This window comes from Lates calcarifer, linkage group LG16_LG22 (genome assembly GCF_001640805.2).
Source record: "Lates calcarifer isolate ASB-BC8 linkage group LG16_LG22, TLL_Latcal_v3, whole genome shotgun sequence".
Taxonomy (NCBI): domain Eukaryota; kingdom Metazoa; phylum Chordata; class Actinopteri; family Centropomidae; genus Lates; species Lates calcarifer.
In genome coordinates, this window is record NC_066848.1 from 6,685,114 (window position 1) to 6,711,571 (window position 26,458).

At 39.4% G+C, this 26,458-nt stretch overlaps 4 protein-coding genes across 10 annotated transcripts in view; 2 read left to right on the plus strand and 2 right to left on the minus strand.

Moving 5' to 3' along the window:
- The first annotated feature begins 548 nt into the window (after positions 1 to 548).
- On the plus strand, positions 549 to 7,195 carry rab23 (RAB23, member RAS oncogene family). Its single transcript, XM_018689894.2, has 7 exons — positions 549 to 1,235; positions 2,882 to 3,115; positions 3,501 to 3,586; positions 3,886 to 4,042; positions 4,152 to 4,234; positions 4,326 to 4,418; positions 4,512 to 7,195. The coding sequence occupies exons 2-7, from the start codon at positions 2,961 to 2,963 to the stop codon at positions 4,643 to 4,645; spliced, it is 708 nt and encodes a 235-aa protein (XP_018545410.1). The 5' UTR covers positions 549 to 1,235; positions 2,882 to 2,960; the 3' UTR covers positions 4,646 to 7,195.
- Positions 7,196 to 7,847: 652 nt separating this feature from the next.
- bag2 (BCL2 associated athanogene 2) lies at positions 7,848 to 10,559 on the minus strand. The gene is made up of 3 exons (XM_018689892.2): positions 9,981 to 10,559; positions 9,475 to 9,584; positions 7,848 to 8,927 (listed from the first exon to the last, which is right to left on the minus strand). Exons 1-3 carry the CDS (start codon positions 10,100 to 10,102, stop codon positions 8,545 to 8,547), a joined length of 615 nt encoding a protein of 204 aa, XP_018545408.1. The 5' UTR covers positions 10,103 to 10,559; the 3' UTR covers positions 7,848 to 8,544.
- Positions 10,560 to 10,758: 199 nt separating this feature from the next.
- znf451 (zinc finger protein 451) lies at positions 10,759 to 18,215 on the minus strand. 7 transcript variants are annotated; one of them, XR_007814784.1, is made up of 14 exons: positions 17,336 to 17,418; positions 16,771 to 16,834; positions 16,315 to 16,398; positions 16,105 to 16,218; positions 15,252 to 15,363; positions 14,953 to 15,103; positions 14,750 to 14,876; positions 14,474 to 14,630; positions 14,153 to 14,300; positions 12,513 to 14,014; positions 12,365 to 12,436; positions 11,950 to 12,018; positions 11,755 to 11,851; positions 10,759 to 11,243 (listed from the first exon to the last, which is right to left on the minus strand). XR_007814784.1 is itself a non-coding variant. In XM_018689888.2 (13 exons), the coding sequence occupies exons 2-13, from the start codon at positions 16,828 to 16,830 to the stop codon at positions 11,811 to 11,813; spliced, it is 2,637 nt and encodes an 878-aa protein (XP_018545404.1). In that variant the 5' UTR covers positions 16,831 to 16,834; positions 17,948 to 18,215; the 3' UTR covers positions 11,709 to 11,810. The 7 variants fall into 7 exon arrangements, 6 of the variants coding, with proteins under 6 accessions (XP_018545404.1, XP_018545402.1, XP_018545403.1 ...); XM_018689888.2 differs by lacking the exons at positions 10,759 to 11,243; positions 17,336 to 17,418 and adding an exon at positions 17,948 to 18,215 and having other exon boundaries at positions 11,709 to 11,851; XM_018689886.2 differs by lacking the exons at positions 10,759 to 11,243; positions 17,336 to 17,418 and adding an exon at positions 17,944 to 18,215 and having other exon boundaries at positions 11,709 to 11,851.
- Positions 18,216 to 19,832: 1,617 nt separating this feature from the next.
- The window catches only part of dst (dystonin), a 99,124-nt gene continuing 92,498 nt past the window's right edge, over positions 19,833 to 26,458 (plus strand). The window contains 5 exon segments of the mRNA XM_018689884.2: positions 19,833 to 20,163; positions 20,165 to 20,225; positions 20,552 to 20,583; positions 21,845 to 22,033; positions 26,001 to 26,214. Of these exon segments, the coding sequence (XP_018545400.1) occupies positions 20,041 to 20,163; positions 20,165 to 20,225; positions 20,552 to 20,583; positions 21,845 to 22,033; positions 26,001 to 26,214 (619 nt within the window). The 5' untranslated portion in view covers positions 19,833 to 20,040.

A 26,458-nucleotide genomic window follows, 5' to 3' on the forward strand; every position in this document is an offset into this window, starting at 1 on the left:
ACATCTCCCACTGATGATAACATCCAAGAAAATATCAGAAAGTCTTCTTACTTTTTACGATATATATAAAACAGTTGTGTTTCCGGAGAAGTTCCGACTTAAAACAAGCCACGGCTTATACACTGTGTCATTTATGTGACTCTTTTATCGTCGCCGATCTAGGTGCAACAGGAATGGCAGGCGCAACTGTACTACATAACAAACGCACCCAGGACATGTGGGTTTACCCACAGCCAAAGCATTTTTTTCCCAGGACGTAATACGTAGAGAGGTTTAGGTCACAAATGCAGTTCATGCATGCATCAGTATCGACAAGCTAATACTTGTACTATACAATCCTACTATACTCCTCTAACTATACTATTTTGCTTTTTAAGATATACATTTACTTAAGCACGATTTTTATTGAAGAAGATCTGTTACTCGCATTGGAGTTTTTTTATTGCTGTGTTTGTACTTTATTTATTTATTTATTAAGTATCTGAATACTTCTTCCAACACAGAGATGAAAACACACAAACAACACATATGATAGTTGTGGAAAAAATATCAGTGTAATTAATGAGTTATTTTTATTTTCCTTTTTCAAATGTTTTTTCATTGAGAAACATTTTTTGAACGATATGTTAGTGTAATCATGACATAAGTCTTCAGGGGCTGCATACGAGGGAATTACAGATGTAACGAAATGTCAAGGACCTCCACATTTACAGTCGTGATTTAAGAACTACAAATGTTCCCAAGACTCCTCAGTCGAGACGTGTGTTTCATGTTGACTCTCTTGCTTTGGGCACTCTTTGACTCTGCTGCTTAGCAACAAACATTAGCGAGCTAGCCAGTTGCCTGGTTAGCTACTCTCATGCGCAACGTAGTTAGCCGAAACGCAGGATCGCCGACAGACAGTAATGCCAACAGATAGTAATTTTCATCCCGAAAATGTCACAGATATTACTAAGTTGTCGACGTTAATTAAACTTTATCTGCCGCTCTGAAGCGGAGGACGCTGTCTCTGTGCAGCCATAAGCTAGATACCATTAACGGGCGGAGCAGAAGGTTCTTTTCTCTGGGAAAAGTGGCTAACCTTAGCTAGGTAACCTTAGCACCAGAGTCATTACCGTCCTCTTCCCACTGAGAAAAGCCGAGGGAGATATGTAGATATGTGATTGCGGGTTATCTGGCTGGTTAGGTCATCTAATGTTGGCGGACATCGGATGAGTCGTAACGTGATTTTACAGGTAAGAAATTGCCCGCTCTGTGGGTTTGCTAGCTCTTAATCCTTGCTGGCCAGCAACGTTTCCTTCATTCAGCTTTAACGGACTACACCAGCAGCTGCTCGGTACTTAAGGCTGCTATTCAACAGGTCATATCTTGACCAAGGCGAAGGAGCCGGAGCTGGGTTAATAAAGCACAATGAAAAGTTTTCTGAACGCTTAATCCCCCTCACAGACTTTGGGAATACTGCCTCACCTGCAGCAAGAGTAAACCGCGACAGAAAGAAGTACTTACATCCCACAACATTATCATAACTTAATTCTCACTGTACCCTATAATGTTGGCTTCAGCAGTGGCCGCCATGAGGCCTTGGTAAAGTAACGGTGAATCTGTGAAGATGACTCACTGTCTAGGAGGGGAGTTGTATTATCCTCGACATACTTACCAGAGTTGATTTATATGTTGGGTTGTAATGCATAAGATACCATATTATGTATGAGACAGATTCTCTGTTATGGCTTCATGGCATGAATGGGGAAATAATGATCTCATTGTAGGTGGCAAAATATGATAACCAGAAGTCCCACAATATAGAAAGAATTGTCTGCGGATGTATTGAAATGATCTGTTTCACCATGTAATTAGTGTTTGTCATACTGGAGTTGATGGTAATGGGTGGTCTAACTGGAACTGGGAACTGTCATTTCTATCTGGCATTGTCAGGTATTTTAGAAATCATTGTGGGAGAAGTCTGACATATTACTTTGTAATGTTGCAGCACACCTTGTAGAATAATTAGATTGAGGTATGAAAGAACTGCAAATGTTTAACTTGGTTTGTGAGATGGCAAGCTGAAAGAAAAAAGGGGGTCTGAGACTTTACTTAACATGAGTTTGATCAACTATGGAGATTGCCTCTCAGGGTGGAATCTAAATCTAGAGTTTACATTTCATGATCAGTTAATTTGAAAAACTTGAAATGAATGGACTTGAGTGTGCAAATAAAGCGCAGGTTGTTTTACTGTGTCATAATGACGGCTGCATCATGGAGCCCAATTATGGCTGATGAATAATATCTTCTACCGCAATACATATTGTGACTCAAATACAGACCGGCTGTTGGACACCACAGTCACACAGCAGGTTGTCAGTGTCCATTGGGAACAGCTTTCTCTCAATATGTTGTTTAGCATTGCACTCAGCAGCTACACGCATATAATTGTGGAAGACCCAGTTGCTATGTGGAGTCTGCTGCTCTCAGTGCTAATGGAAGAATAAACACACTGTGCAGTCGCTCCAAATAAGTTCCCTATAAAGTTTACAATCATTTGTTCAATTTTAGAACACACATTAAAGGACAATTTCAGTCATAAAGCCATTTATCAGTGTACCTCCTCCCTAATAAAATTCTTATGGTAACCTGTAGTGCTGGAAGTAATAAAATTTCAAATTGGATGAGATATAAAGATTAAAGTTGGATCCTTTTAGACTTTTGGCTGTTGACCAAATGGAAGAACCAACTGCTTTAGACTGATTTTGTAAAACAAAAATTGTTGTGTTTGTTGTCTCCGATTGCATTGATCAGTTTGGAATATGGAAGAGCGCTGCTGTTTTTGCTGGATATGTTTTATGTGCCACACATCAGTGTTTTGTTTATTTTACTTTTCCAGGTGGTATATGTGTTTGTGTCACATCACTGAAACTACCCAGGGAGAGTGGAACTGAGAAAACCAGCCAGACAACGCCACCATGTTGGAAGAGGACATGGAAGTGGCCATCAAGGTGGTCGTAGTCGGCAATGGAGCTGTTGGCAAGTCCAGTATGATCCAGCGTTACTGCAAGGGCATATTCACTAAGGACTACAAAAAGACCATTGGAGTGGACTTCCTGGAAAGGCAGATAATGTAAGCCGCACAGAAGCTCTCATTCCTGTCAGTTTTAGCCAGTATTAAGTTACTGCTGGGCTCTGATGTACTACAGTTAAGTCATATATTGCAATTTTTCTGAAGTTATTGCAAAACTCACAGACAGCAATTTCATTAATAAAGGATTTTTTAACTTTACTATTGAGGATCTTATAAGATGCATGATTTTAGTAGAATTTAATTAGCAAACAGTGAGATAAGATGTTAATATGTTCTGTCACAAGATACAGCTCTCACAAGTGAAGGTTTGGCAAACATACATTAATATTACAGAAAAGTCTGCTGTGCTATGCTGGGAAGGATGTTGTTATACTAACTAGAAATTATTACATACTTTTCCCTCATCGGCTGCAAATCTTTTCAGTGTAAATGATGAAGAGGTCCGACTAATGCTTTGGGACACAGCTGGACAGGAGGAATTCGATGCTATCACCAAGGCCTATTATCGAGGTAAGACCTGCTTTGGGTCACTGACCTCCCTGACCGCTGAGGTTATTTGTCACAGATTTTATGGTTTACTGGCAGCACAGCACTTAACCAAAGCACATGCTCTGGCATACACAGCACTGCAAACATGTCTAAAAAGTGAATCTCCAGTGAAGCTGTTCTGAAGTTGACAGCGTTTTTATGTCTTCAGGGAAGATTAATTATGTATCATACTCATATCAGAATAAATTAAGGCTTTTGTTTTTTTAAGAGTTAACAGCTTGAAAACATGATTTGTCATGGTGTGTTGTCTTGCATTCCAGGTGCTCAAGCATGTGTACTAGTCTTCTCTACCACAGACAGGGAGTCATTTCAGGCTATTGACAGCTGGAGGGAGAAGGTGGAGGCAGAGGTTGGAGATATTCCCACAGTTCTGGTGCAGAACAAAATTGATCTCCTGGAAGAGACTGTTATAAAAAAGTAAGTTTTCTTTTATTGCAAATATCCCACAGTGTTAAGGACAAATTGTAATGCCTGTGAATATCATACCATAAATTCAAGAAATGTATTTTCTTTGCTTGCATTGCAGCGAGGAGGCAGAAGCTTTGGCTAAAAGACTTAAACTGAGATTTTATCGAGCTTCAGTGAAAGAGGACCTTAATGTCACTGAGGGTGGGTTACTGAAAATAATGTTTTTATGCAAGTGAAACAGACTTATTCTAAATGTTACTGTCCTAACATTTCTTTTTTTCTCTCTTTTTAGTTTTTAAGTACTTAGCTGAGAAGTATCTTCAGCGACTCAAACAGCAAACAGCAGAGGAGACTGAGGTGGTCCACACGACAAGCAATAAAATAGGTAAGAAATCTTTCTGCAAATCACCTTTTATGTCACATTTTACGTTTTTTCTTAAATGAGATGACGATACTCATAAATTGCATTTTCCCAAAGGTGTTTTTAATACCACAAGTAGTAACGTCTGCAACCAGAACTCCAGCAATGGCAGAGAAGTCATCACTTTGAGACCTAACAAACAAAGGACCAAGAAGAGTAAAAATCCTTTTGGAAGTTGCAGCCTACTTTAGATAGAATCATTTAATTTTAGTGACAGACTATTGTTTCTAAGACTAGATGGGTCATTGTTCTATTCAATGGAGGTAGCCACATTTAGAGACCAAAGCCCATACAGACTGGGAAATACTACTCTATATTACTTTAATAACCTGATGTTAAATCTCTATCCCCAAACTGATGGTTGAATTTCTTTTGGTTCAGCCCTGGAATCTCCATCAATGATGTGCACACAAAATGTCAGTGTTTGTACAATCTTGGGTCCTCCTTGTGGTTTCTTTAAGTAACAGCTGCAGCTACAGTATGTTATGTCATGAATTTAACCAACCCGCCCAAAAACAACTGTCTGTGGGTGCTGGTGTTTTTTTTCTTTTTTCTTTTGAATATGACTTGATATACAAGCCTCTCATCAAAATATGTAACAGCAAAGGTTGCACTCTTGCTCTGTGAAAACATTTGCTCCTGGTCATCCATTCATGTGTTTGACATTTCAACCGTGCAATATGTTTGCATGTATTGTAGAAGATACACAGATTATTTTGTACCATATTTTTCTAACTGTCAACAGAATATGGTTCAGACTATACTGTTTATCGTGGAAAAAAACACTATCGAATCCAGAGTTAATTCTCTGTGCAGAAGTATTTTTGTACGAATCACAACAGTGTTGAGTGATATTTTAAGTGTTGACATAGTGCCAAATTTCCATTTTCTGAGCTGTAGTTAGATATAAACACTGCAGTGATTTGGATGTAACATGGAATTAATAGAATGTGCTCCTGTGTATAACCAAATATCAATAACTCTTGACACTAAATAGTCCTTTATGTCTGCTTATGATCCACTTATTTACAGATTTGTTAACCAAATTCTTTTCACAAAGACTTTCTCAAAGTCTAGGACTTTATGATGTAAATCATGAGTTGAATTAATAATACTCTGCTCTTTGAGTTGTAGTATAGTAAGTCACAATCAGTTATGGCACTATGTTTTGATTTCAGTTGTTTACATTTGACATATTTCATATTGAACTGAGCTTTTCTTTGATTTTGGTACAGCTTTGAGTAACTCATTGGTTAGCCTCAGTAAAAAAGATTCAATACCTATGTATTCTGTTTTCACTATACTTCTAACATTTCACACACTAAATATGGTACAAGACTTTTGTTTTTATTTTTTGGTTTGGCTTGTGTAGTATTTTATCTGTTATTACAATTTTGTTAATATCATTCTGCTGCTTTTTGATGGGGGAAAGGGATAAGGAGTGGGAATAGAGAGTTGGAAAGACTGAACGCTCACTGCTCAGTAGCATCTGTATCTTTAGTATGGAGTCTAAAGCAGAGCATAAACCCTTACTCTCTGAAGGTGTTACAAAAAGCTGACCATCAGGATTGGATATTTTTCTGTTGAAGTGCCTGAATATGCAAGGAAATCCAGTTTCTTCTCACTACATGAGGGTACTCCAAAAATAATGTCTCAAACTAATTCTCAGTCCTAAGCACAGATAGATATGACTATATGTTATTAATTTGTCTGCATCAAGCATTTTTATATTTTTTTCCCCCCAAAACTCATTATCTGAAAGATGTCGGTTTAACCAAGCACAAAGAAATCTGTGGTAAAGGCTTATATTAGATTGCCTGTCTAAAATTAACATTTCTTTATTAATAGATAATAAGTATTTTACATGGAATTAGAACACATAGGACCTCTGGGATGATTACATGTGCGTGCATGTTTATATCTTTCTAAAAGTTTTGTAACTGATCTTGGATCTGTGTAAGAGGCTCATTCAATAATCAAATGACGTTCAGATGGGACTGAAGATAGTCATTTTTTTCACTTCATAGCCTATTGTAATGGGTTTAAAGTATGTTTAACAGTTGTACCATTGGAACAAAGGTAGCGTCATACTTCAAGCTTTCTCATTTGGTTATATGTAAACAGTTTGGTTTTGAAGAAAAAAAGAAGAAGAAACAGTGGCATAACTAATGCATGCATGCCTTTTTCCATATCAGTAAATGTTCAACCATGGTTGCAATGCCACAATGCCTTGTCCTTGTTTACATTCTCCCCCACTGACCACTAGTTGGCATTTTAATCCTACTCTTGCTGTTTGTTTAAAACTGCCTGCACAGTAAATCTGTAAATAATTCTTTCTGAAGCTCTCTCTTACTTGTAACATTGTGTTTACTTTGCCTTTTTTGCTTTTTGACTGAATGGAGTTAGCGCACTTTATCATTAAGATGGCATATAATCTTAAAGAACCATAAGTTAAAACTAACCATACTTATGTGCTGTCACTCAGGTGTTGTAATAATCTTTGTGTCTTACTGTTTTTTCACTCACAACTTCATAAACCAATTACACGCATTTAGATAGACAAACCAACATATGTATACTTACAGTTTGACAAAAACAGCACTCATTGTTGGATTTTTGTTTTCAGCAGTTACAAATGTACAACTTGAAGTGTGCCACACAACTTGTGCACCTGATGTTAAGTTTGGGGGGTGAAGTTGATGGTAATCTGACTTAAATAAAACTTTACTTTTTTTCTTGGACATCTCGTGTGTAATTTCAAATGAACGTACTCTTCTGACCATTATCTTTTAACTATATTTTGTTCAGGTAAGTAAACAAGGCTAGATAATCACAAAAGTGCACATGGTGTTGCGATGGTGTCCACCTTTGAATGATCGTTATTGGAGTAACCGAGATAGATGTGGAAGTTTGGTCATGACACAGTAGTTTGACAGAAGAAAAATGTAACTCAAGGTTTGCTTACTAGCTTTCCTCAGAGCTTTCAACCACATGTCACATTCTTCCTCAACAGATGGGAGTTTGCTCAAGCACCATCCATAGAGGAGGTACATGAAATGTGATTGAAAACCCCTGGGCCTTGAGTTAAGACTTTTTAGTACAACTTACCAAGATGGTTATAGTTGATTAGCATGTGACTATAGCACTGTGTGACCATCATTTATGTTGTTGTTTCATACAGTAAATGTTTTGGCTGTCTCCATTTAAAAAAATATCTTTAATGCAAACAGGCTACAGTCTATAGAATAGCATAAAACGTATATATTACTGGATAATTAAGTGGAGAGAACAGGCAATCATCCATTTAGGGTGTTAGAACCTATGTAGTGTAGGTCCCCTGAAAACTACCTGTTGTATTCCCATCTATTACAGTAACAGGCCACCCTTGGCATATTCATTTATTAGTATTCTTTATTTACTTTTTTGACACACAGTTGAATTTTAAAAACAGCTTTGTGCAAATATGAACTAAAATCCACAGCATAATGTGATTTGTGTTGCCTTCACACAAAGAGGTAGTGTGTGCACATCCAAAATCCTTAATAACCAAGTGTCTGATTTTAAAAGGTGAAACAGAAAAAGATAGTTTAACACTGGATTCACTGAACAACTTTCTGACCTTAACTGCTCCATCAACTTGCTGTATCACCCTGGTAGACTATTTACTGACACATTATAGTCACTTAATTATAGGTTGATAATCTGCGCAATTTTCCAATAAACTGAGCAAACCTCCAGTGAAGCACTGTGCTACTGTATTTTTTTTCTGTTTGAAGTGCATATGTGAAGACGCTGTGCAGTGGGTTTACACAATGGAAACAATCCATATTAAGTAGGTCAATGGAAATGATGATAATTTGAAAGTAAAACTCAATAGTGCACAGAAATCACTAATATTCCCTCAGGGAGAATAATGATGCCTGTTCACTGGTGGGTTGTGCTTTACTGTATTTTTGGCCCTAAGGTTCAGTATCACTGTAATTTGCCCCATAGGGACTCCATAGATTTTGTAAATAGTTAGTACAGGATTACAACAGTTCTCGTGAGGTTAGTGGCATGTAAGACACATTTTATGTTTTGGTGACAGGTCTTATTGACTCCCATTGGCTAGTTTTTGGTGATCCATGATCTTGATGTTCTTCTCAGCATTTTCAACGTTCCTCAACAAAGTCTCCAGCCTTCGCTTGATCTTCTTCTGGTCCTCCAGAGCACAGCTGATCACTATGGCCTGAAACTTTTGGTTGATGGGGACGGCCGCTGCCTCAGTCACACAGGCCGCGTGCAGGGACAGCAGCTGCTGTCGGCTACCGTCCATGTCATCCAGTAACTTTTTCACTATTTCATCTATTATAGATGTGGCCTTGCGCAACGCATCCTCCTGCTGGGAGTTTCTGATCGTGCCAACAGAGATCTCCACAGACAGCGTCCGGCCCATTAGACGGTTTGCAGTTAAATTTAACTCCTCTTTCTCCCCTAGAAGATATAAAGCAAGAGAATAATCAGTGCTGAGTCTTCAAATAAATAAAACCCTAGTAACACAGTAGTGGACATGATGATAAAAAGTCTGTGCAACCCATTGTAACACACTGACTAAATGTTACCTCACAACAAGGTTCTTGTCCTCATCTTAACTATAGGGGGAGTTTGCATGTCTGCACTCAAGTTTCCTCCCACCATCCAAAGAGTGTATATATAATACAACAAACTACAAACTCATAATAGAGACATAATACATTATACACAATCTAACCAGAAGAAAAACAAAGTCTGTGAATCTGGGTTAATGCAAACTTGTATCTTTTCTTGGGTGGGGTGCAAAAACTATCATGTTGTTCTTTGTAAATCCCTTGGGGTTCTTGAACGCCCCCACCCAAGCATAACCTCATTGGATAACAATGTTACAACAACTACACAGATGCGTGGATTATTGAATATTATACAGATAAGCAATGTGCATAACACTCTGTAAAATCAGTGGTAAAAAGGACACAGTAAAGTTGTTGGAGTCAGCAGCCTTTACCAGCACAGATGTTACGCATTTCTTGACTGTTCTGAATGGACTGAATCATTTCCAGGATGCACTCCTTTTCCTGCTCCATGGCCGATGCTGCTTCGCGTAAAGCCTCCACCCTGACAGAGACAGAAGCAAGTCACAACCACGGCCATTCACTTAAACCCACATCATTTCACTGCAAAAATAACGGGTTTGTTATTCTAAGAGGATGAACGGGACAATCACAGTCAATCCACGTCAGGGTACAGTGTGAAGAGTTGTTAATATTTTATGATCATCCACACCCACTTATTGTTTTGTCATCAAATATTTCTGTCAGACGTGATTTGCTGCGTTTTTAAAAGTTCCACAATCATTTTCTCTCTTCTAGTTAGGATTATGTTTGTTTGCTCAAGAGCCGGAATGACTTAAAAAGAGGCATGAGCAGCCGTACACATACAAACGATAATGCTCCGGACAGCTCAAGTGTACTGTGTACAGCGCACATGGAAAGGCCTGTTGCCTAACTGTACCTCATTTCAAGCTGATCCAAACTTTCCAGGAGTCGCACGGAGCGATCAGCCATGGACAGCGTCCTGCTGAACTTGCTGCAGGGGGGGTCGTTCATTTTCGCCTGGATTTTTGCCTGAGCCATGATGGTGGTGTTATTATTATTATGGTCCGTTTCCGAGAGTAAATCCGGTGTGCGATCAACACTCTGAGGCGTCCAGCTGACAGTAGTGAGTCCACCGGTTGCAGCAGCAGAGCCTCAGGGAGAACATTTCCTAACATGGGCTGCGACTTCCTTCTCTCGCTCCTCACAGAAGTTTCCCGAGGAGTCCAGATCACAGAACAGTGGTTCCCAAAATCGGGTCCGAGGACGCCCTATAGGTCACTGAGAAGCTGCAGTGGATCCCCAAGAATACTATAATTTACATATGTGTAAAAATAACTGCTTTGACAAGTGTCACGTTTTTAGATCAAATTATATAGTCCCATGTTTTTAGTTTGGTTCTATCACAACACTAACTTTTACAGTTTCTGGAACCCTGGCTTAAAGCAGACAAGAGATGGCTGGGTTTTCATTTTAACTAGTTAAAAATAACTGGAAAATTAGATGACAGGCAAAAACTTTTTAAAATACTCTTGAAACACTGATTGAACTGATTTCTATCATTGATTAAAATGTTACAAAGATAATGTATTTTATGGATACTTCTCTAAATATCGCTCACCTACTGAAAGAGAATTAGAGGGATTTCTCACTAGTGGTTGAACTGTAGTTGAAGGGTGCTAAATCCTACAATTAGGAGGGTACAAACCATAAAAACTCTCAGTTTTACCACCAGGACAATTTTCTCAAAACTATTTTAGTATACTGGACAGTTTCCTTTATTATATCTTTGACCTATAATCTACCTTGTCAGAATCATAAATTATGCAAGTGACTAAGAAGATGCGGAAAAGCAAACAAGCAAATGAAACCTATTTAGGAAATTCATGTATATCCCAATTAAGATGCATCAACACAAAATACATCTTACTGCCAATTTGGAGTGTGAATCCACCAGTCACCAAATAGTCATTTTAAAGACAAGAGGAGAAACTATCAGAGCCCAAAAAGCTGTTTCCAGAACTGCAGCTGTACTTATACAGGACTTCCACTGGGAGAGTGTTCATATTTAAGCCAGTGCACAAAAATAATTTGGTGCAACAGCCAGTCTCCAAAGTTCCTTTTATCTTCATCCAGATGGGTGTAGTGCACTGCGTATCCTTTGTATCACATTATCACTTTTCTGTAACACAGCAGATTAATGGCTCTCTGAATACTGTTGACTCCTGAGCAACATGATAAAGACAATAATGCGTGGTTTTCATTTTAGAGGAATGATCTAATATTCCATCACATTAAGTTCAGGACCTATATGACAGCACTTCAGGAAAGACCGCTGCAAACAAAACACTGGATATAATGTCTGCAGTGAACAGTCAGACTGCAACTGGAGACACACTGTGGTCACTAGTTCAGCCATGGCATCTTGCAGTGTCATCGATACCATCTATAGCACATGTGTCGACACAGAAGTGAGTCTTCCACAACAGAGGACTGCACATAAATCTCAAACCAGCAGTCACAAACCAGCCTTCCAGAACATGGCATCTGCCAATGATCTGAGTGGTGCTTGAAGTAGAGAAGAATTCTAAAATGGAGACTATGATGTCCCATATTAATTTTAAAATGATTAAAAATGTAGACAAAGTAAAATAACAGCTAACATTTATTTAATATATTCTGAACACAATTACCTTGTACAAAACATTTCAATGTCTGATGAACTGCATCACAAAAAGCTTTCAAGTCATTAGTATTCCACAAGACTTCTTTTAAGCGCTTCTTCCAACTCTGTAAAACAAACAAACAAACAAAAAAACATGCACGTCATTAACATTATTAAGTGCACTAGTATCTTGGGCAGACATTTATTTTCTTTTATACTGTACCTGCTGACTCTCTTGCTTCTTCCTCATTAATCAAAGACAGTGCATGCTTCATCTCATCATCTGAAGCATCTGTAATAGAATACACAATAAAAAAAATCATCTGGTTCATTAAAAGCTGTATTAATACTCTACTTTGTACACGATTCATGTCATCATACATGTCTATATTGTATACAGAGTGAAAGGCATTTCATAACATTCAGCTTGCAGATGTAATACCATGTGCTTAGTCATAATTTGATCAATATCTGAGTCAGTTTCATGTTGGACATACTGTATTTCATAGCTTTTGGAAAAAATTCTTAATAGAAGCACCAAAATGTGATGTCAAATAACACCTAGATTTTTTAAAACGATGTTTTGCTGCATCTGCTGGCATCAGTTAAACAGTGTCTATTTATTGTTTATTGCCTACTTTCATTTGCCTCACTCTCTTTGTTGGCTTGACAGATGTTCGAAAACTTCACCCGCGTTTCATCTTCACTCTCTGCAAATGACAATATAAAAATGCTGTACGTAGACATAGATGATAAATGTCAAAAATGTGATGTAAACTGATTTACCATTGTTGTCTGGTTCGATCTCCACAGCATTGAGTATTTTTACGGTGGTAGGTTCTGCTTTCATGTCTTTCTCGCAGGTCCTGGAGCTCGTGCAGGGTTCCAGCGTGCAGTGCTGGGAGTGATAGTGTTTATGGAAACTCGGTACACCCACAAAACTCTCCTGGCAAGCTTTGCATTCTACATCAAACGTCTTGTCCAGGTTCAAGGCTGCGTGTTTTGTGTGGACGTGAGTCTTGATCTGTGCGTAGGATTGCACAGACACCCCACAAGGAGCGCACACATACTGACATTCCCCTTTAGCGGCCAGATTCCTCATGCACTGTGTGTATGTAGCTTTCATTTCCTCTTTGCTCTTTTCTGAACCCATGCATGGGCATGTGGGCTGACTGGTGCTTTCAGTAATGGTAGGCTGAACAACTTCAACATCATCCATACAGTAATAGTCCTTACTGTGAAGACTCTTGTAGTGCGCCAGGAACTCCGCTTCAGATTCAAATTGCATGCTGTCGCAGAGACCGCAGAAGTGGGAGCTCTTTATCTGCCCATCATGCTCATTCACACAGTGTCTACGTACAGTGGACTCTTTAAAGAACTTCTGAGGACAGTGTCCACAGATGAACCTCTGAAAGCTGTGACTGCTCACGTCACTGCAGTGTTTGTGGACGGCCACTTCAGAGTCAAAGATGTCCTCACACATCCTGCACATCCAAGTCTGGTCAGCCTTTGAAGAGGATGGCTCTACTGTGTTCTGCTGGACTGTGGACTTAGAGGACGAATGTTTGGGGACTACGCTACTGGTGGACGGCTTGGCATCGATGACTGTGGCATCCTCCTCAGACACCTCTTGTTCTGTGAAGTAGGTGTGTCCACTGTGAGCTTCTGACACGTGCAACAGGATATCTTCATACCGAGGCATTTCCACTTTGCACTTGCGGCAGTAGAAGAGGAAATTGGAGAGATGAGCTCCCCCATGAAAGCGACTCATATGCAGGCGGGTAATTGAAGACTCTCCCATGTGTTTGCCACACACGCCACACTGATGGAAAATCTGGTTCACAGCCAAGAGATGCTTACTGGCTGTGGCCTCCTCTGAGAACTGTAGACCACACTCACAGAACCATGCTGTTGCTGAGTTTCTGCTAGTGCTGCCATTCACAATTGGGCTGAGCCTCTGCCGTTTGGTCGGAAATCTTTCACAATCATTTCTCTTCTGTTTTCTTTTCTCAAAAGGTGTTTCAAGGCCAGTGGATAGTCTTTTCCATTCTTTAGCTCTCTGGGTGTGTTGAATTTCATCAAACCTGCAGAGCTGAAGAAGTGCTTTCTCCATTGTTTGGTTGACCTCCACATCATGCTGGGTCGATTCTTTGTGTTTCTCAATTTCAGCTTGGCTGAGGAAGATTTTACAGCAGAGGGAGCACTGCCCTTGCACTTGCAGCTGTTTCATCACCTGCACTATTGTTTTATCAGCCTTGGCCACCGCACAGCCCTGTCTGCAGTACACACTGAAAAATAAAAATAAAAATAAAATAATAAAAAAAAATAAAAAATAAAGAAAAAACAGTAAAAAGTCAGTCCCACACAAAGAGTCCAGCAGAAATGTGCACAAAATCAGTGCATGTCACAAAAGTAACAAAACTTACTTGAAGTGAGCCTGAGCTGCCTGATGTGAGATCAGTACTTGGTGACATAAAGAGCATCGGACATTGAATGTTGTATCCTTGCACAAAGTGATGAGACGATTCTTAACATATTGTGGGACAGGAACTGGCAGTGCTCTTCCTCTGGGTTCTTAAACAAGAAAGGGAAAATAAACAAGAACAAAAAACAAGATGAAATAAGACTAAAATGGCAACCAACTCATTGTAAATCCACTTCTTTGAGTCCATTACTTTTGAAATTTTTTGGAAATATGAGGCATTATTGAAGAAGTAGAGAAAATAAAATAGTTCATTAAACCTTACCATGCATGGTGAGAGCCTCTGTGAAGTGGTTTTTGGCTGACATATGCTGAAGACACTCATCTCTGAGGTTGAAGAAGAGGTAGCAGGCAGGACAGGCAAAACACACAATCCTCTGATAGGTCTGAGTGATGCTGTGAGCATCGGCAGTAGATGACACCTATGGTTCAAAACAGAATAGTCTGGAATTAAATTACTCCTATACATCAACATTGAACTGTGACTTTCAAAAACTAATTGATAAAACATCCACAGAGCGGGAGTCTTGTGCGCATAAACCTTAGACTCAAGATGTTTCCTCCATGCTTCTTTGGTCTGAAAATGTTGACCACAGGCAACACAGGCAAAGAGCTCAGATGGACTTCCCTTCAGATGGATAGTTGGATCACAGGGGGAGTGATCAAACCTGCACACAAAATATTTTACTCAGTAAAATGGTTCAAAGCATCATACCTACACTGAAATGAACAGAAGATGATTACCTTTTTAAGTGGCCGTCAAGGAGGGACGCATTGTCATAAATGCGACCACAGTTAATCACTGGACAAGTGTGTCTAGTTGAACTCTTTATGGGGAAAGAAGCAGGTCTGCGCCTTCTACCAGAACCAACACCGATTACTCCTGGCTGAAGACCTAAATAAACACAAAGGTACAATATAACCAGGTGGAACACTTAATAGTACCCTGGAAAAAAATAAAAACTCTACATGACAGAAGAAAAACACAGATTTCCGAGTGACAACGTTGCTGATAATGCAACAGATCCAGATTAAAAATTTACCTGGCATCTTTAACCACATGTCTACACAGCGCTTTGCTTCCTGATTAATTCCATTTGCAGAACTGAATGCCAACTCCTGCTGTCCATGAGCTTTTTGTAAGATTTGCTTCTCCTGAAAAAAAAAAACAAAACAAAAAAAAAACATTAAGACATGAACAAGTGAACAGAATTTTTTTTAACAAACCTGGCAGATAAACAGATGTGAGCATAAACTGGCATACAAGTGTATAATGTTAGTTCTGTAAGTGAAAAACACTATAATGTTGTTTACTGTCTGTTTGTCCTGTCACTGTAGGTTGCACCACTTATTTGTTTTCAATCCATTCTGCCCACTGGGTGGCACTGTTGACCCCATATACCAACATAACACAGAAAATTCCTAGTTAGAATTCTTAAGTTTAGGAATTAAAAATGCTAATAACAGCTGTTAAGAAAGTTGTTACTGAGATTTTGGCAGCACTGAAGCTACAGACTGGCCTGGGCTAACTGATTTTTGCAGAGTGGTAAATATGCTTTCATAATAATGCACCACTCTATTTTAGTATTTGTAAGATGATCATATGATTTTGATGAAAAGCAGATCCCACAAAGTGTATATGGCATACATACTTTCCTTTGTCACTGCAGATGTGCTGAATACATGTGAATATTTGGATGGAACCACTAGTAGAATGAAGTTATTTCAGTACTGATAACATAAAGTTGGAACTATATTCCTAACTATTTTCCTTTTGTATTACTTTGTGTTAAAAATGTGCACTTGTGATAAGCATCAGTCATTTTGTTTTGTTAAATTACAATCTAACAAGCAACAAATGACACAGCAGCTCATTTTACAGTGGAGTGTCATTACCTTGAACGCTCTGCATTTATCTGCTCGTTCCTTCTTCTCTAGTGCCACCTGCTGTGCCAGTCTGTCCAGTGTAGATGTAACACGAGCTTTGTGTCGGGTGATTTTATCCTCAAGCTATGTTAGAGAGAGAGAGGGCACAACGATTTCAGGAAACTCTATACGAGTATTCAAACAATCTAATAAAGAAAAGTGGTCTATTAGGCCACTCACCACTCCTGTAAATGATGAACATCCCTCATCCTCACTGTCACTCAGCAGATCAATGCATTCCAATACTGGTCTGAGAGGGCCCTCCTGAAGAAAGTACAAGACATCATGTCATTAAGTGTCATAAAAACACATCTACACCTACAGTTATCAAATAAGTCTTCAAACTATGTGCAATGTAAAAAGAGTGGTTTCTTGAGGTTTACTAGTCCATCACAACAAAGGTGATCTTTGCCTGAATCACTGCTAGTTACGCTATTAGTTGCTATTAAGATTAATTTGTTCAGTGAGTCAAATGTGATATATCCATCACGTAAAATGGCAAGTCAGTCTGACTATCAGGGTAGACAGATATGTTATTGCACAGTTAGTCCAATCAATGTCAACACACAGAAAGTAAGCAGTTGCAATTTATTATCTTCAACTTTGAACCTACTGATTAACGAAGTGTACACTTACTGATACGAACTCCACTTCTTCTTCCACCTCATCTTCGTCTGCTTGAGCTGGAGAAGACATTTATCTATGGAAAAACAACAAACTAATGTAACTTCTAAAGCTGCAGCCCTGCCTTTGAACATACATGTAAGGGGAGGGGGTGTGTTCTGGTTAACAGCCAGAGACCAACCAGACAAGTGTCTGAACAGTAATGTACACCCCGGCTGTAACTTTAGCGTTAGGCCTTCTGACTCGAGATCAGTAAAAAAAGATCCGTAACTGCTCTTTTTAATTATGGTTTAGTTAACCGTACGTAACACAACGAAAACGAGGCAGAACTGTCTAGCTACAGTAAGCGATGCATGGCATTTAGCCACTTAGAGAAGCATCATAGGGTCAGCTAGCCTCCGAAATACAGCTCTCATATCAGGCATACCCTGGAAGGATTGGCAGGGTTAGGTTGCTAAAATGACAAATGTGCAAAACGCTGTACAATTCCATCGGAGGGCAGTTATTATATTCAGCAACCGTTCAGGGTACCTCACGTCGATTTCAGGGTTTTGTAAAGTAACAAAACACGACTTACTTCGGTGCAGTTCCGCTAAACTCAACACAACCCATGTAGAATCCAACATGGGAGCATAATTTCTTCCTCGCTTACCTCTAAGTGTTTCTCTGTGCTGCCATAGATGGGTGGAAGCTAAATTGCATCGGTCTACAATGCTCTCAAATCACGGTGTTGTTGCAATATAGCCCTCGGTCTCCCGTGGCAGCACTGAGCGCCGAACCGCTGAGCAGCGCTCCAATCGACGAACGAGGAAGAAGTTACGCGCCACAGCTGCCTAGGGTTTTAAGTTGATGGGCATTAACGGTAGTCCTGTTTTCCCTACTATGCACATACTTGATTTCGACTCAAAGTATCCTAATCTGTCGCCGAGAAATGCACCTGCAATCCGATAGGTTTGTATTAGCAACCACTGTCTGTTCAGCAACTTTAGCAGCAACAAAATCTTGAGATGGGTACCGCACTCGTAAAGAAAGCCAGGATGGTCCCAGACATTCGTGCTCCAGGTAAGCTAACGTTAGCTCTTTGATATTTGCGGTTGCAACGGTTAAGCCGCGAGTTCGAGTTGGGTTAGTGTCAGTCAAATACGGTTGAAATTAACAGACGAATGGAGCTGAGCATCTCTTTACCTACTGCTTTTTCCGCTGACTTCTTAGTTTCCAGGGAAGGCAGTTAGCTTCAACATCTAAAATCAAAGAGAATGCAGCTAGTCTGGCCTGCGACGTCATGTGTAACTGAAGCGCTTGATTTCTACGCGGGGTGTGCCGCACGGACGCGGTTACTGGCTGTTAAGACCATACATACATGGTTGACACCATAGAAACGTTGAGAGCAAACTCCGCCCGTCTGTAGTTACTTGTTCGGGCCGAAGTGTGAAGCTGTCAGTTGTCAGTCTTAATATTTTAGTTCTCTCAGTCGGATGAATGACTAAACGTAGGTCTCTTTGAGAAATGTATCATAACTGTGTATCCATTTATCCAAAACAGGACAAACAGAAACACATGACACGGATTCAAACTAGGAACCTCTGGAGAACAAGGAGGGGGAAAAAAGGAAAACACATCAAGGTAAAACAAACAAAACTGCAGGCCCACGTGCATGTACGATTGTTTACGAAATTCTGTGTACACAAATGATAATAGTATTTTTGCAGACTTATATATTTACATGCATTACGACAAGAATGAGCATACTTTGCATCACTTACACAGACATATACAAGACAGTGTTAAAATGTAAAATGAAAACTAAGAAAATGTGTGTTTGTAGAAAATAAGAGCACATGTTGGCATACTCAAAACTCACCACACATGGCAATTAATTGTATTTACTTATACAATCCCTGGCCACTGTTTTAGGTACACCTGCTGTATATATAACCTAATGCAATCCAGTACAACAACCAGCTTTAACAAAAACATACTTCAACCTTCATGTATGTAAGTGGAGTGAGCCAATTATTAGAAATATCCCAGGATAGTACAGTCCGGGTCAACACCACTGGAAACTACAATTCTCAGTCATGAACATAGTTGAATTAATATGCCTCTGACCATGTCATGGAAAACTGAACATCATTATCTTTGTAAAGGTCAAATTTAAGGTGCTGTTGTATTAGATTTTGCAGGTGTACCCAATTAAGTATATTAACATACTGTACATGACATTAATTGAGCATAGCTTGTCATGGAATATGCACCATGTATACTTTAATTACATTTATTTGTATGTTTGGGAATAGCACCCATCCATTGTAATTAATAATAATTAATTAATAATTAATTAATAATATCTATTCATTTTGTTGAATAGAGTATATTACTTTGACAATTGCATATTGGTTTCTTGCATAATAGGATACATCTTGGCAGACACAAACAATGTGGATGTTGCACAATAACATCTTAACATACTATATATAATACCTGTCAATGTAAGCCACTGGCTTTTTGTTTCGGTGCAGAATTGCCCTTTTGAAACTGCAAATAAAACTTTTTTTTTCTCTGATACACTTTGCTTGTCTGAGTCTTTCGTCTGACCAAATAATCAACGTTCCACATGATATCGGTTCATCCTAAAATGACATAATCCATGTTGGATTATGATTAGATTTGGTTTCTATTTTTCCCTCTAATCCTGCAAGTGTCTGTGCGTAACACCTGCCTCATTTCAGGGCCTGCCAGTATAACAGGTTACATTTTACACGAATAGTAAGTTTCTACAGCAAAATGTACTCATTATAAACTACATAAGACAGTTGATGTTGTACCAGTTAGTAGCATTTAGGTATGTCATGGAATAACAATGCAACATAGGTTCCCTGTATACTATATCACTGGATTGTTTGGTTTCAGAGACACACAGAGGTCTATGTGAATCCATACTATTGTTATTACTATTACAGCATTTTCCTTGTGGCCTGCCGACTCTGCAGCACATTACTGCGATGCTCAGATGAATCTGCTGACTCTCCCTGTCCGTTAGAAAAAAATAAATAAATAAAACTTGCGTCTCTGCTGAGTCATGCATTGTACCTCATAATAATGATACCAGCAGTCTGGGCTGTCTACTTTGAACCGACACGCTTTACGCGGTTTGCTGTGCGATGCTTCACGTATGTCACTCAGTGTCTTTATTCTCATCTTGAGCTTTCAGCGATATAACGGCAGAGCAGAGGAGCGGAGCCAGCTGTCTGGGGCTGCGGGATCTGTCCTACATCTCGCCTTATGATGATCGCTGCGGCGTTTTTGGTCCTGTTAAGGCCGTACAGTATTCAATGTGTGCTGCTATTATTGCTGCTTTTGCTCGGGACTATTGCGACAATTTTGTTTTTCTGCTGCTGGCATCGGCAGGCTTCGTAATGGAAAACATCCAATAAAATCTGTGCTCTCCGGACGCTCCAAGAGCCGCGGTGAGTAGAGCAGGCCATCTCCTCATCCTGCCAGCTCATGACTGCACATTAGTGTGTATTCTATATGTGTTCATAGTCTGATTTTGTCATCTGTCGTAGCTACAGTAGCAGCAAAACTCAGTAGCCATTAGACATCTGCAAATACATTGCTTTCATGTCGGTGTTAGTTTGTGTAAAAGCAGCTAAGGTTTCAGTTAAACTAGTCTGAAATATCTTGAAGTTATTTATCTATTACACGAGTATGTGTATGATATGTGACATGTCATACTTGATGGTAAATGTTAAATCATAACATCTGGTTCTAACATCTGTTATCTGTCCTGTAGTTGGCCTCCGAACGCACCATTTTCGATCAGAGGTAGGATGAACTTTTTAAATTATGGACTCAATTATGGAGTCAATTAATTAATATTTAATATCTAGGAATAATATGCCTTACATATGTTAAACCCTTATTCAGGCTACATGTTTTTTCCGGGTATAGAATATGACAAATTCTTCACTCAAAAGGCTGTTTCTTTAGACTTTTATCGATGACTGCATGACTATTTTAGGGACCATGATGTGCGCAATGCGCATGTGTTATCAATAAATAATGTAGGTGATTTTGCAGTTTCATACTCTAAGGTGGGTCGAAAGTCTTAATATTGTGTTCTCAGGGACAAACTGCGTAAAACTGAGGTCTAAGTGAGCCGATAGAAAGCTATTCACATTTATGTCTCATAAACTATATTTGCCTTCATATTTGATGCTTGTCTACTGTAAATGCGTCAAGTAGAGTTTAAATCGACCTGTTTCCGTTTTACGCACATGTTTTCAAAATAAAATATGAACGTTTACAGCCGGTATATGTGAAATGTATAAAACAGCTTAAATTTGACATCTTAAAAAGGGTTGTTTTAGTAGACAGCCTCTGCTATGATACGCTTTCTTCTCACATATGGAAAGGATTTGTGTTTAATTTCATCAAAACATTTCTAAAAAGGGGTTGGTGAAAAGTAATGTAGCACATAAAACCATTATTTGTTCAAAGTGCCATCAGTTTTTTGCTATAGAGTACATATGTATTTGATACACTAATGCCAGTGGTTTTCATTTTTGTGATTCTCCATGGTTTTAAAGTTCAAAAGCAAAAGCTCCAAAAGCTTGACTTCCTTTGCATTTTTATGTTATTGAACTGCAGGACACTGAATCCCTACTGGCTCAGCGCTGTAGCCAGTAGGTATTCAGTATCATATTCAAGGGCAAAACAGCAGGACAGTTGCTGAGCCTTTGTGTTGAAGAACAGTGTCCCTGATAATTACCTTCAAACATATAAAGTCCGACAATAACTGGTTCTTACAGAGAACTTCAGAAGGTGATAGTTAAAAATGTCAGAATGTTTCATTGAAATGTTTGCTTTTTCTTCCTGTATAGTGATTGGAATTGCTGTATCATCCTTTTTCTAACACTTCTGACTCTGAATCTAGGTCATATTACTACAACAGTGCTTCCCTAGCTTAAGAAGCCTTTATCATATCACAATTATTATTCATATTATAATGAAGCTTTTAATTTCTCTTGCCAAGTCTGCTGAAATTCAAATCTGCTGTCTGCTTGACATATTTTCATGTTTCCAGGGGTTCAGGCACAGTCCACGTCACGCCAGAAGGAGCATACATGCTCGAGTGACAGAGGAAAAACCCAATCTGGTCGAGGTTCCTGAGAGTGAACCTGATTCATCATCCACTCTAAGAAAACGCAAAGTGAAGAAGAGAGTCCTACCAGAATTTTACCAGTCTGTTCAAGTCACCCCCACACGCAAGCCTGTAGGTACCCCCCACCCCCCCATACTGTAACCATTGATGATAAGGTGATACTATTTTTTACTTGCTCCCCTCCACAGGGACACCATTGTGCCTTTGAAAATGGTAAGGATTCAGTAACTTGTTCAAGGACACAGGACAAGTGTTTGTCTACAGGGCATGTACCCTGGGTGTGCTGTTGGAGGATTGTCTCTTTATAGGTCCTATGAAATGAAAGCTAACATGTTGGTACCTTGCATCTATAGAGTCACACCTTTAACAACAGATCCTATAGACTTGGCATGAACCATCTGACATTTGTCCAGTACGTTATCTACTTTTACTTTCAGTGGTTAGCCAAAAATCCTAAGTGTTTCTAAGCATAAAACTATGTTGCATTTAGCCAAATATAATTACCTGCATGTGTGTACAAACATACAGTTTTCTTTTATCAGCTCTAATTTTGCTGATTTCCTGTTTGAATTTCAAATCATAATCCTCCATTTTAACAGATTCCATGATATCTGTTCAGTTTGCCTTGGTCTGTAGTCATCCTAGTTGACTTGCTGGAACGTGTCCTTTCTAATCCATTCTAAGTCTGTTAACAGTCTACCATGTTGGTGTGAAAACATGTTTATCCTTGTATGGATCATTAGCTCAGCTCTTTGTTAACTCACCACAGTGTTTTCATATCTGCATCTTTATGTGACCCCGTGAATTTACTGCACTCCTTCCAAACAAGAATATGCTCATTATCCCTTCAGTACTTTTATCAGCTTCAGTGCAATTAAAAAGTAAGGTGAAGAGAGAGACAAGAAACAGTGGGCTTGACTTGAAATATTTACTTAAGGGACCATGAGTCAGAGGGTATAACCATGACTCTCTCAGGTTTGCTGGGATTTCTTCATGTACTGCTGCTCTAATCTGAGAAAAAAATCTCTGGATGTTATTGGACATGTTTAACACTAAATGTTACTTATTGTATCCAGACTATTAAATAGCCTACCCAACTTTTATCCTACTGCAAACAGCTATTACTGTTGTATAAAGTTAGAGTTAAGTGCAAGACTTGACATGAAACTGATGTTTGGAACTGACTGTGTTCAAAGCAAGCTATTGATCTGTGCAAACCTGTTGCAATGTCATGCTTCCATTAGTTGTGGTGCAATACTGCAGATAACAGACACAAACAGTTTGGTGCTTGTTCTTATTGCTATTGTCAGCAAATATATATACATACATGATATACATACATGCCAATTTGACTGGAGACAGCTATCACAAAACTGTTATATCACAATCTTGTCTTCTAGAAATTACATTTTAATACCTGAACACCTTAACGTAATCCAGCCAGTGATTATTTTTCCACCATAATGTAACTGGAGAAACAGTTGTGTATGTATGTTATTGTCATTTCAGATAACTCTAAATCAAATATTTTATTGAATGGGTAAAACAAAATCAAGGTTAATACTTAATGTGGTTGTGGGCAAATGGCAATCCTGTGTTTGCTAATATTTATGTCTATTTTAATAACAGAAAAGGCTTTCACAAATGACAGGGGACCACAACAAGGATAGCAATTTGGAGATTTATGGAATCATGAGAGCTCTGTGATGTGCTGTAAGTGAGCAGACTTCAATATGTAATAGATAAGCATAAACTAGTGCAAGCCTAGATCAGCACACCATGCATCATTCATGATATATTTGCATGTGTAAAAAATGGATGATCCAGAATGTTTTCCTTGTCTTGGTGAAACCTTGTTTTTGAGTGTTTTTCATTGATATTCTCTTTAAATGACCCCATGCACCAGTGTGAGGAAACTGCTGACTACTTCACGTAGTCCATTTACTGCATGGTCATGAACTGAATGTTTTATAAGCACATCTTTATATCTGTGATCCTCTTTTACATGTATTTAAAAGGACCTGCACATTTAGCAAGTAAACAATTTGAAGCATTCTGTCAGGGCTTGATCAAAATTTCACCCTATAGCCACTGTATTTTTAAATGTTACAGACAAAGACAGTTGAATAGGAAGCTATGATGTCATTACATCCATTTTTTAACAATAATAGCTCCCGAGCACAGAATTTTGAGCATTTACAAAGAATAAAGAATTTTGTACATTCCCTAATGGACAGGATAAGCTGTGTTAAGTGTCAGGGGAGGGCCTCCAATCCTTCAGCTATTTTTATCCCTGTACAGTTTGTTCTATACATGAAAGGAAGTGGGAAAACAGACTGGAGATAACATATTCCTATAACAGCCCAAGCTAATAATTATTTCATAATAGTGAGCATTAACTTTCCTCGAATCACTGAGTTATTTCCCTTTTAGTAGGAGGAATTATGAATAAGCAGAAAGCTGAAAAAATTGCAGCACTAAGCTGCCTTTTCATCTCTGAGTTTTATCCTGATGAAAAGTGATGCAATGACCAAAAGGCTACTAATATTAACAGCGTGTTGCTTTTATCAGCTCTTGCAGATTCACATTGACCCTGCACTGAATCTAAAACAGATTCCCACTACTACTGCTATTTAAAGCAGTAATTTTTTTCTTTGACACTGTAGAAATACTGTCAGAAGCTTTCAGCTTTATCCTCCACATATTACATTTCATGCATTCAGATTTACCTTTTAATACCATTAAGTCAGGAGCACTGCAGTCAGTTTTAGGCTGCATTTCCCCTTTAAATACTGCTTTATCATTAAGCAAATGAAGTGTCATCATACAGGTATTTTGTGTCTCACCCCTCTCCTTCTCTATAAGGTTGTGTTAACCTGCATTTGTTCTGTTGCTTAATCTCAGGTGTGTCTGGGTGCAGCAGGAAATTGCAGCAGAGTCATTCATTCAGAATTTTCCTCTGTGTGAGCAACTGTGTTATTTGCAGCCCAGTTAGAATTAGCAAATGTCTTCAACATTCAAGCAATAAAGACAAATCAGACAGAGATAATCCGGAACAGGGGGATTTTAATGGCATTATTATATTTGTCTGGTTTAGAATTAAAACTGGTTTAAGCCTGGGTTTTAAATTAAACCTGGTTCAACCAACTTAATCCAAGTGCAATCTTTTGTTATGCACCCACGGCCCCCTCCATCCTCTCAGGTAATTAGCACAATATACTGTACACGCGTGCCTCCACTAGCCTCAGTGGTTAACACACCATCCACAGTGTAGGCAGTTATGTAATGGTGTCCAGAGTCTTAGCAGCAGCGTGGGTCCCTATAACGTCCATCTGTTATAAAGTCCTTGCCACGAGAAACTGTGGGAGTCCTTGTCATCTTATTACCCCCCGCTTTTGAGCGATTTGTATCCACCCAGCACCTTTGTGCAGGGATGGCGCTCTAACACCACCGTTGCCTGTTGGAGCTGCTGTTGTTGGCTACCGGGTATGACGCGGTAGACACATGCAATCTGCTGCTCTCCCATCACGGTCCAGCTCTCGCCTCGGCAGCACTCGGCGCACCATCCCTCCAGCGCTCTGGAGGTCTGACATCACCTCACATCCTTAATGCTCCGATAAGGGACGGACTCGTGGCCGGAGCATCCCCTCAAAGGGCGTGGCACCCTGTGAAATTGACGCACGAAATGTGTGACTGAAGGGTGGAAGCTAATAACGCACAAATAGGATTGTTATTTTTCTCCTCTTCTTCCAGCTGACAGGTCTCCATGTATACAGTGGTAAGTCTTATTGTTGACCTGGCGGGGGAGCCAGATACTATTGATTCCACATTGCCTTTATTTGGCTCAATCTTTTATTGTTATGGACCATTGCGAGCTGGTGGCTCATGTCACGGAGCGTCCTCACACCTAACATGCGCTCACATTATACGCACTTTGACCCGCGATGGTGAGAAATAATCTGATTTGTGCTCGTTATCCCTGTGCTGTGTTCCCGTTCATTTTTGGCTGAGAGTGAAACCAAGACAAGCATTGTCCTTTATTTTTTTTTCTTTACCCCCGTTTTCTTTTGTCTCGCAGAGCTCCAGTTCGGGAAACCCTTCCCTGCACTGCTCCATGTCTTCCTCGGCGGATTTCTCAGACGAGGATGATTACAGTGTTAAATCCGGGTCGGCATCACCGGCTCCCGGCGACACTTTACCCTGGAACCTGCCCAGACACGAGCGATCAAAGAGGAAAATCCAGGGAGGATCCGTGTTGGATCCGGCGGAGAGAGCCGTGCTCAGGATCGCAGGTGAGGGAGCAGTCTGCTTGTTGTCCGGTTATCAGATAGTAAACTGTAGCTAGAAAAACAATGCTCGGATATGCTGCAATATACGTTGCATATGGGGACCGTATGAGCTCATAGCGACTTATTAAACTGCATCTTTTCCTGGTATCCTCGGCGTTATTTGAGGACATAAACACAGGGTTTTGTAGTGACGTGGATTTGTGGTACATGTGATGGTATTTTGGTCTGTTCTTATTCTGATATGATG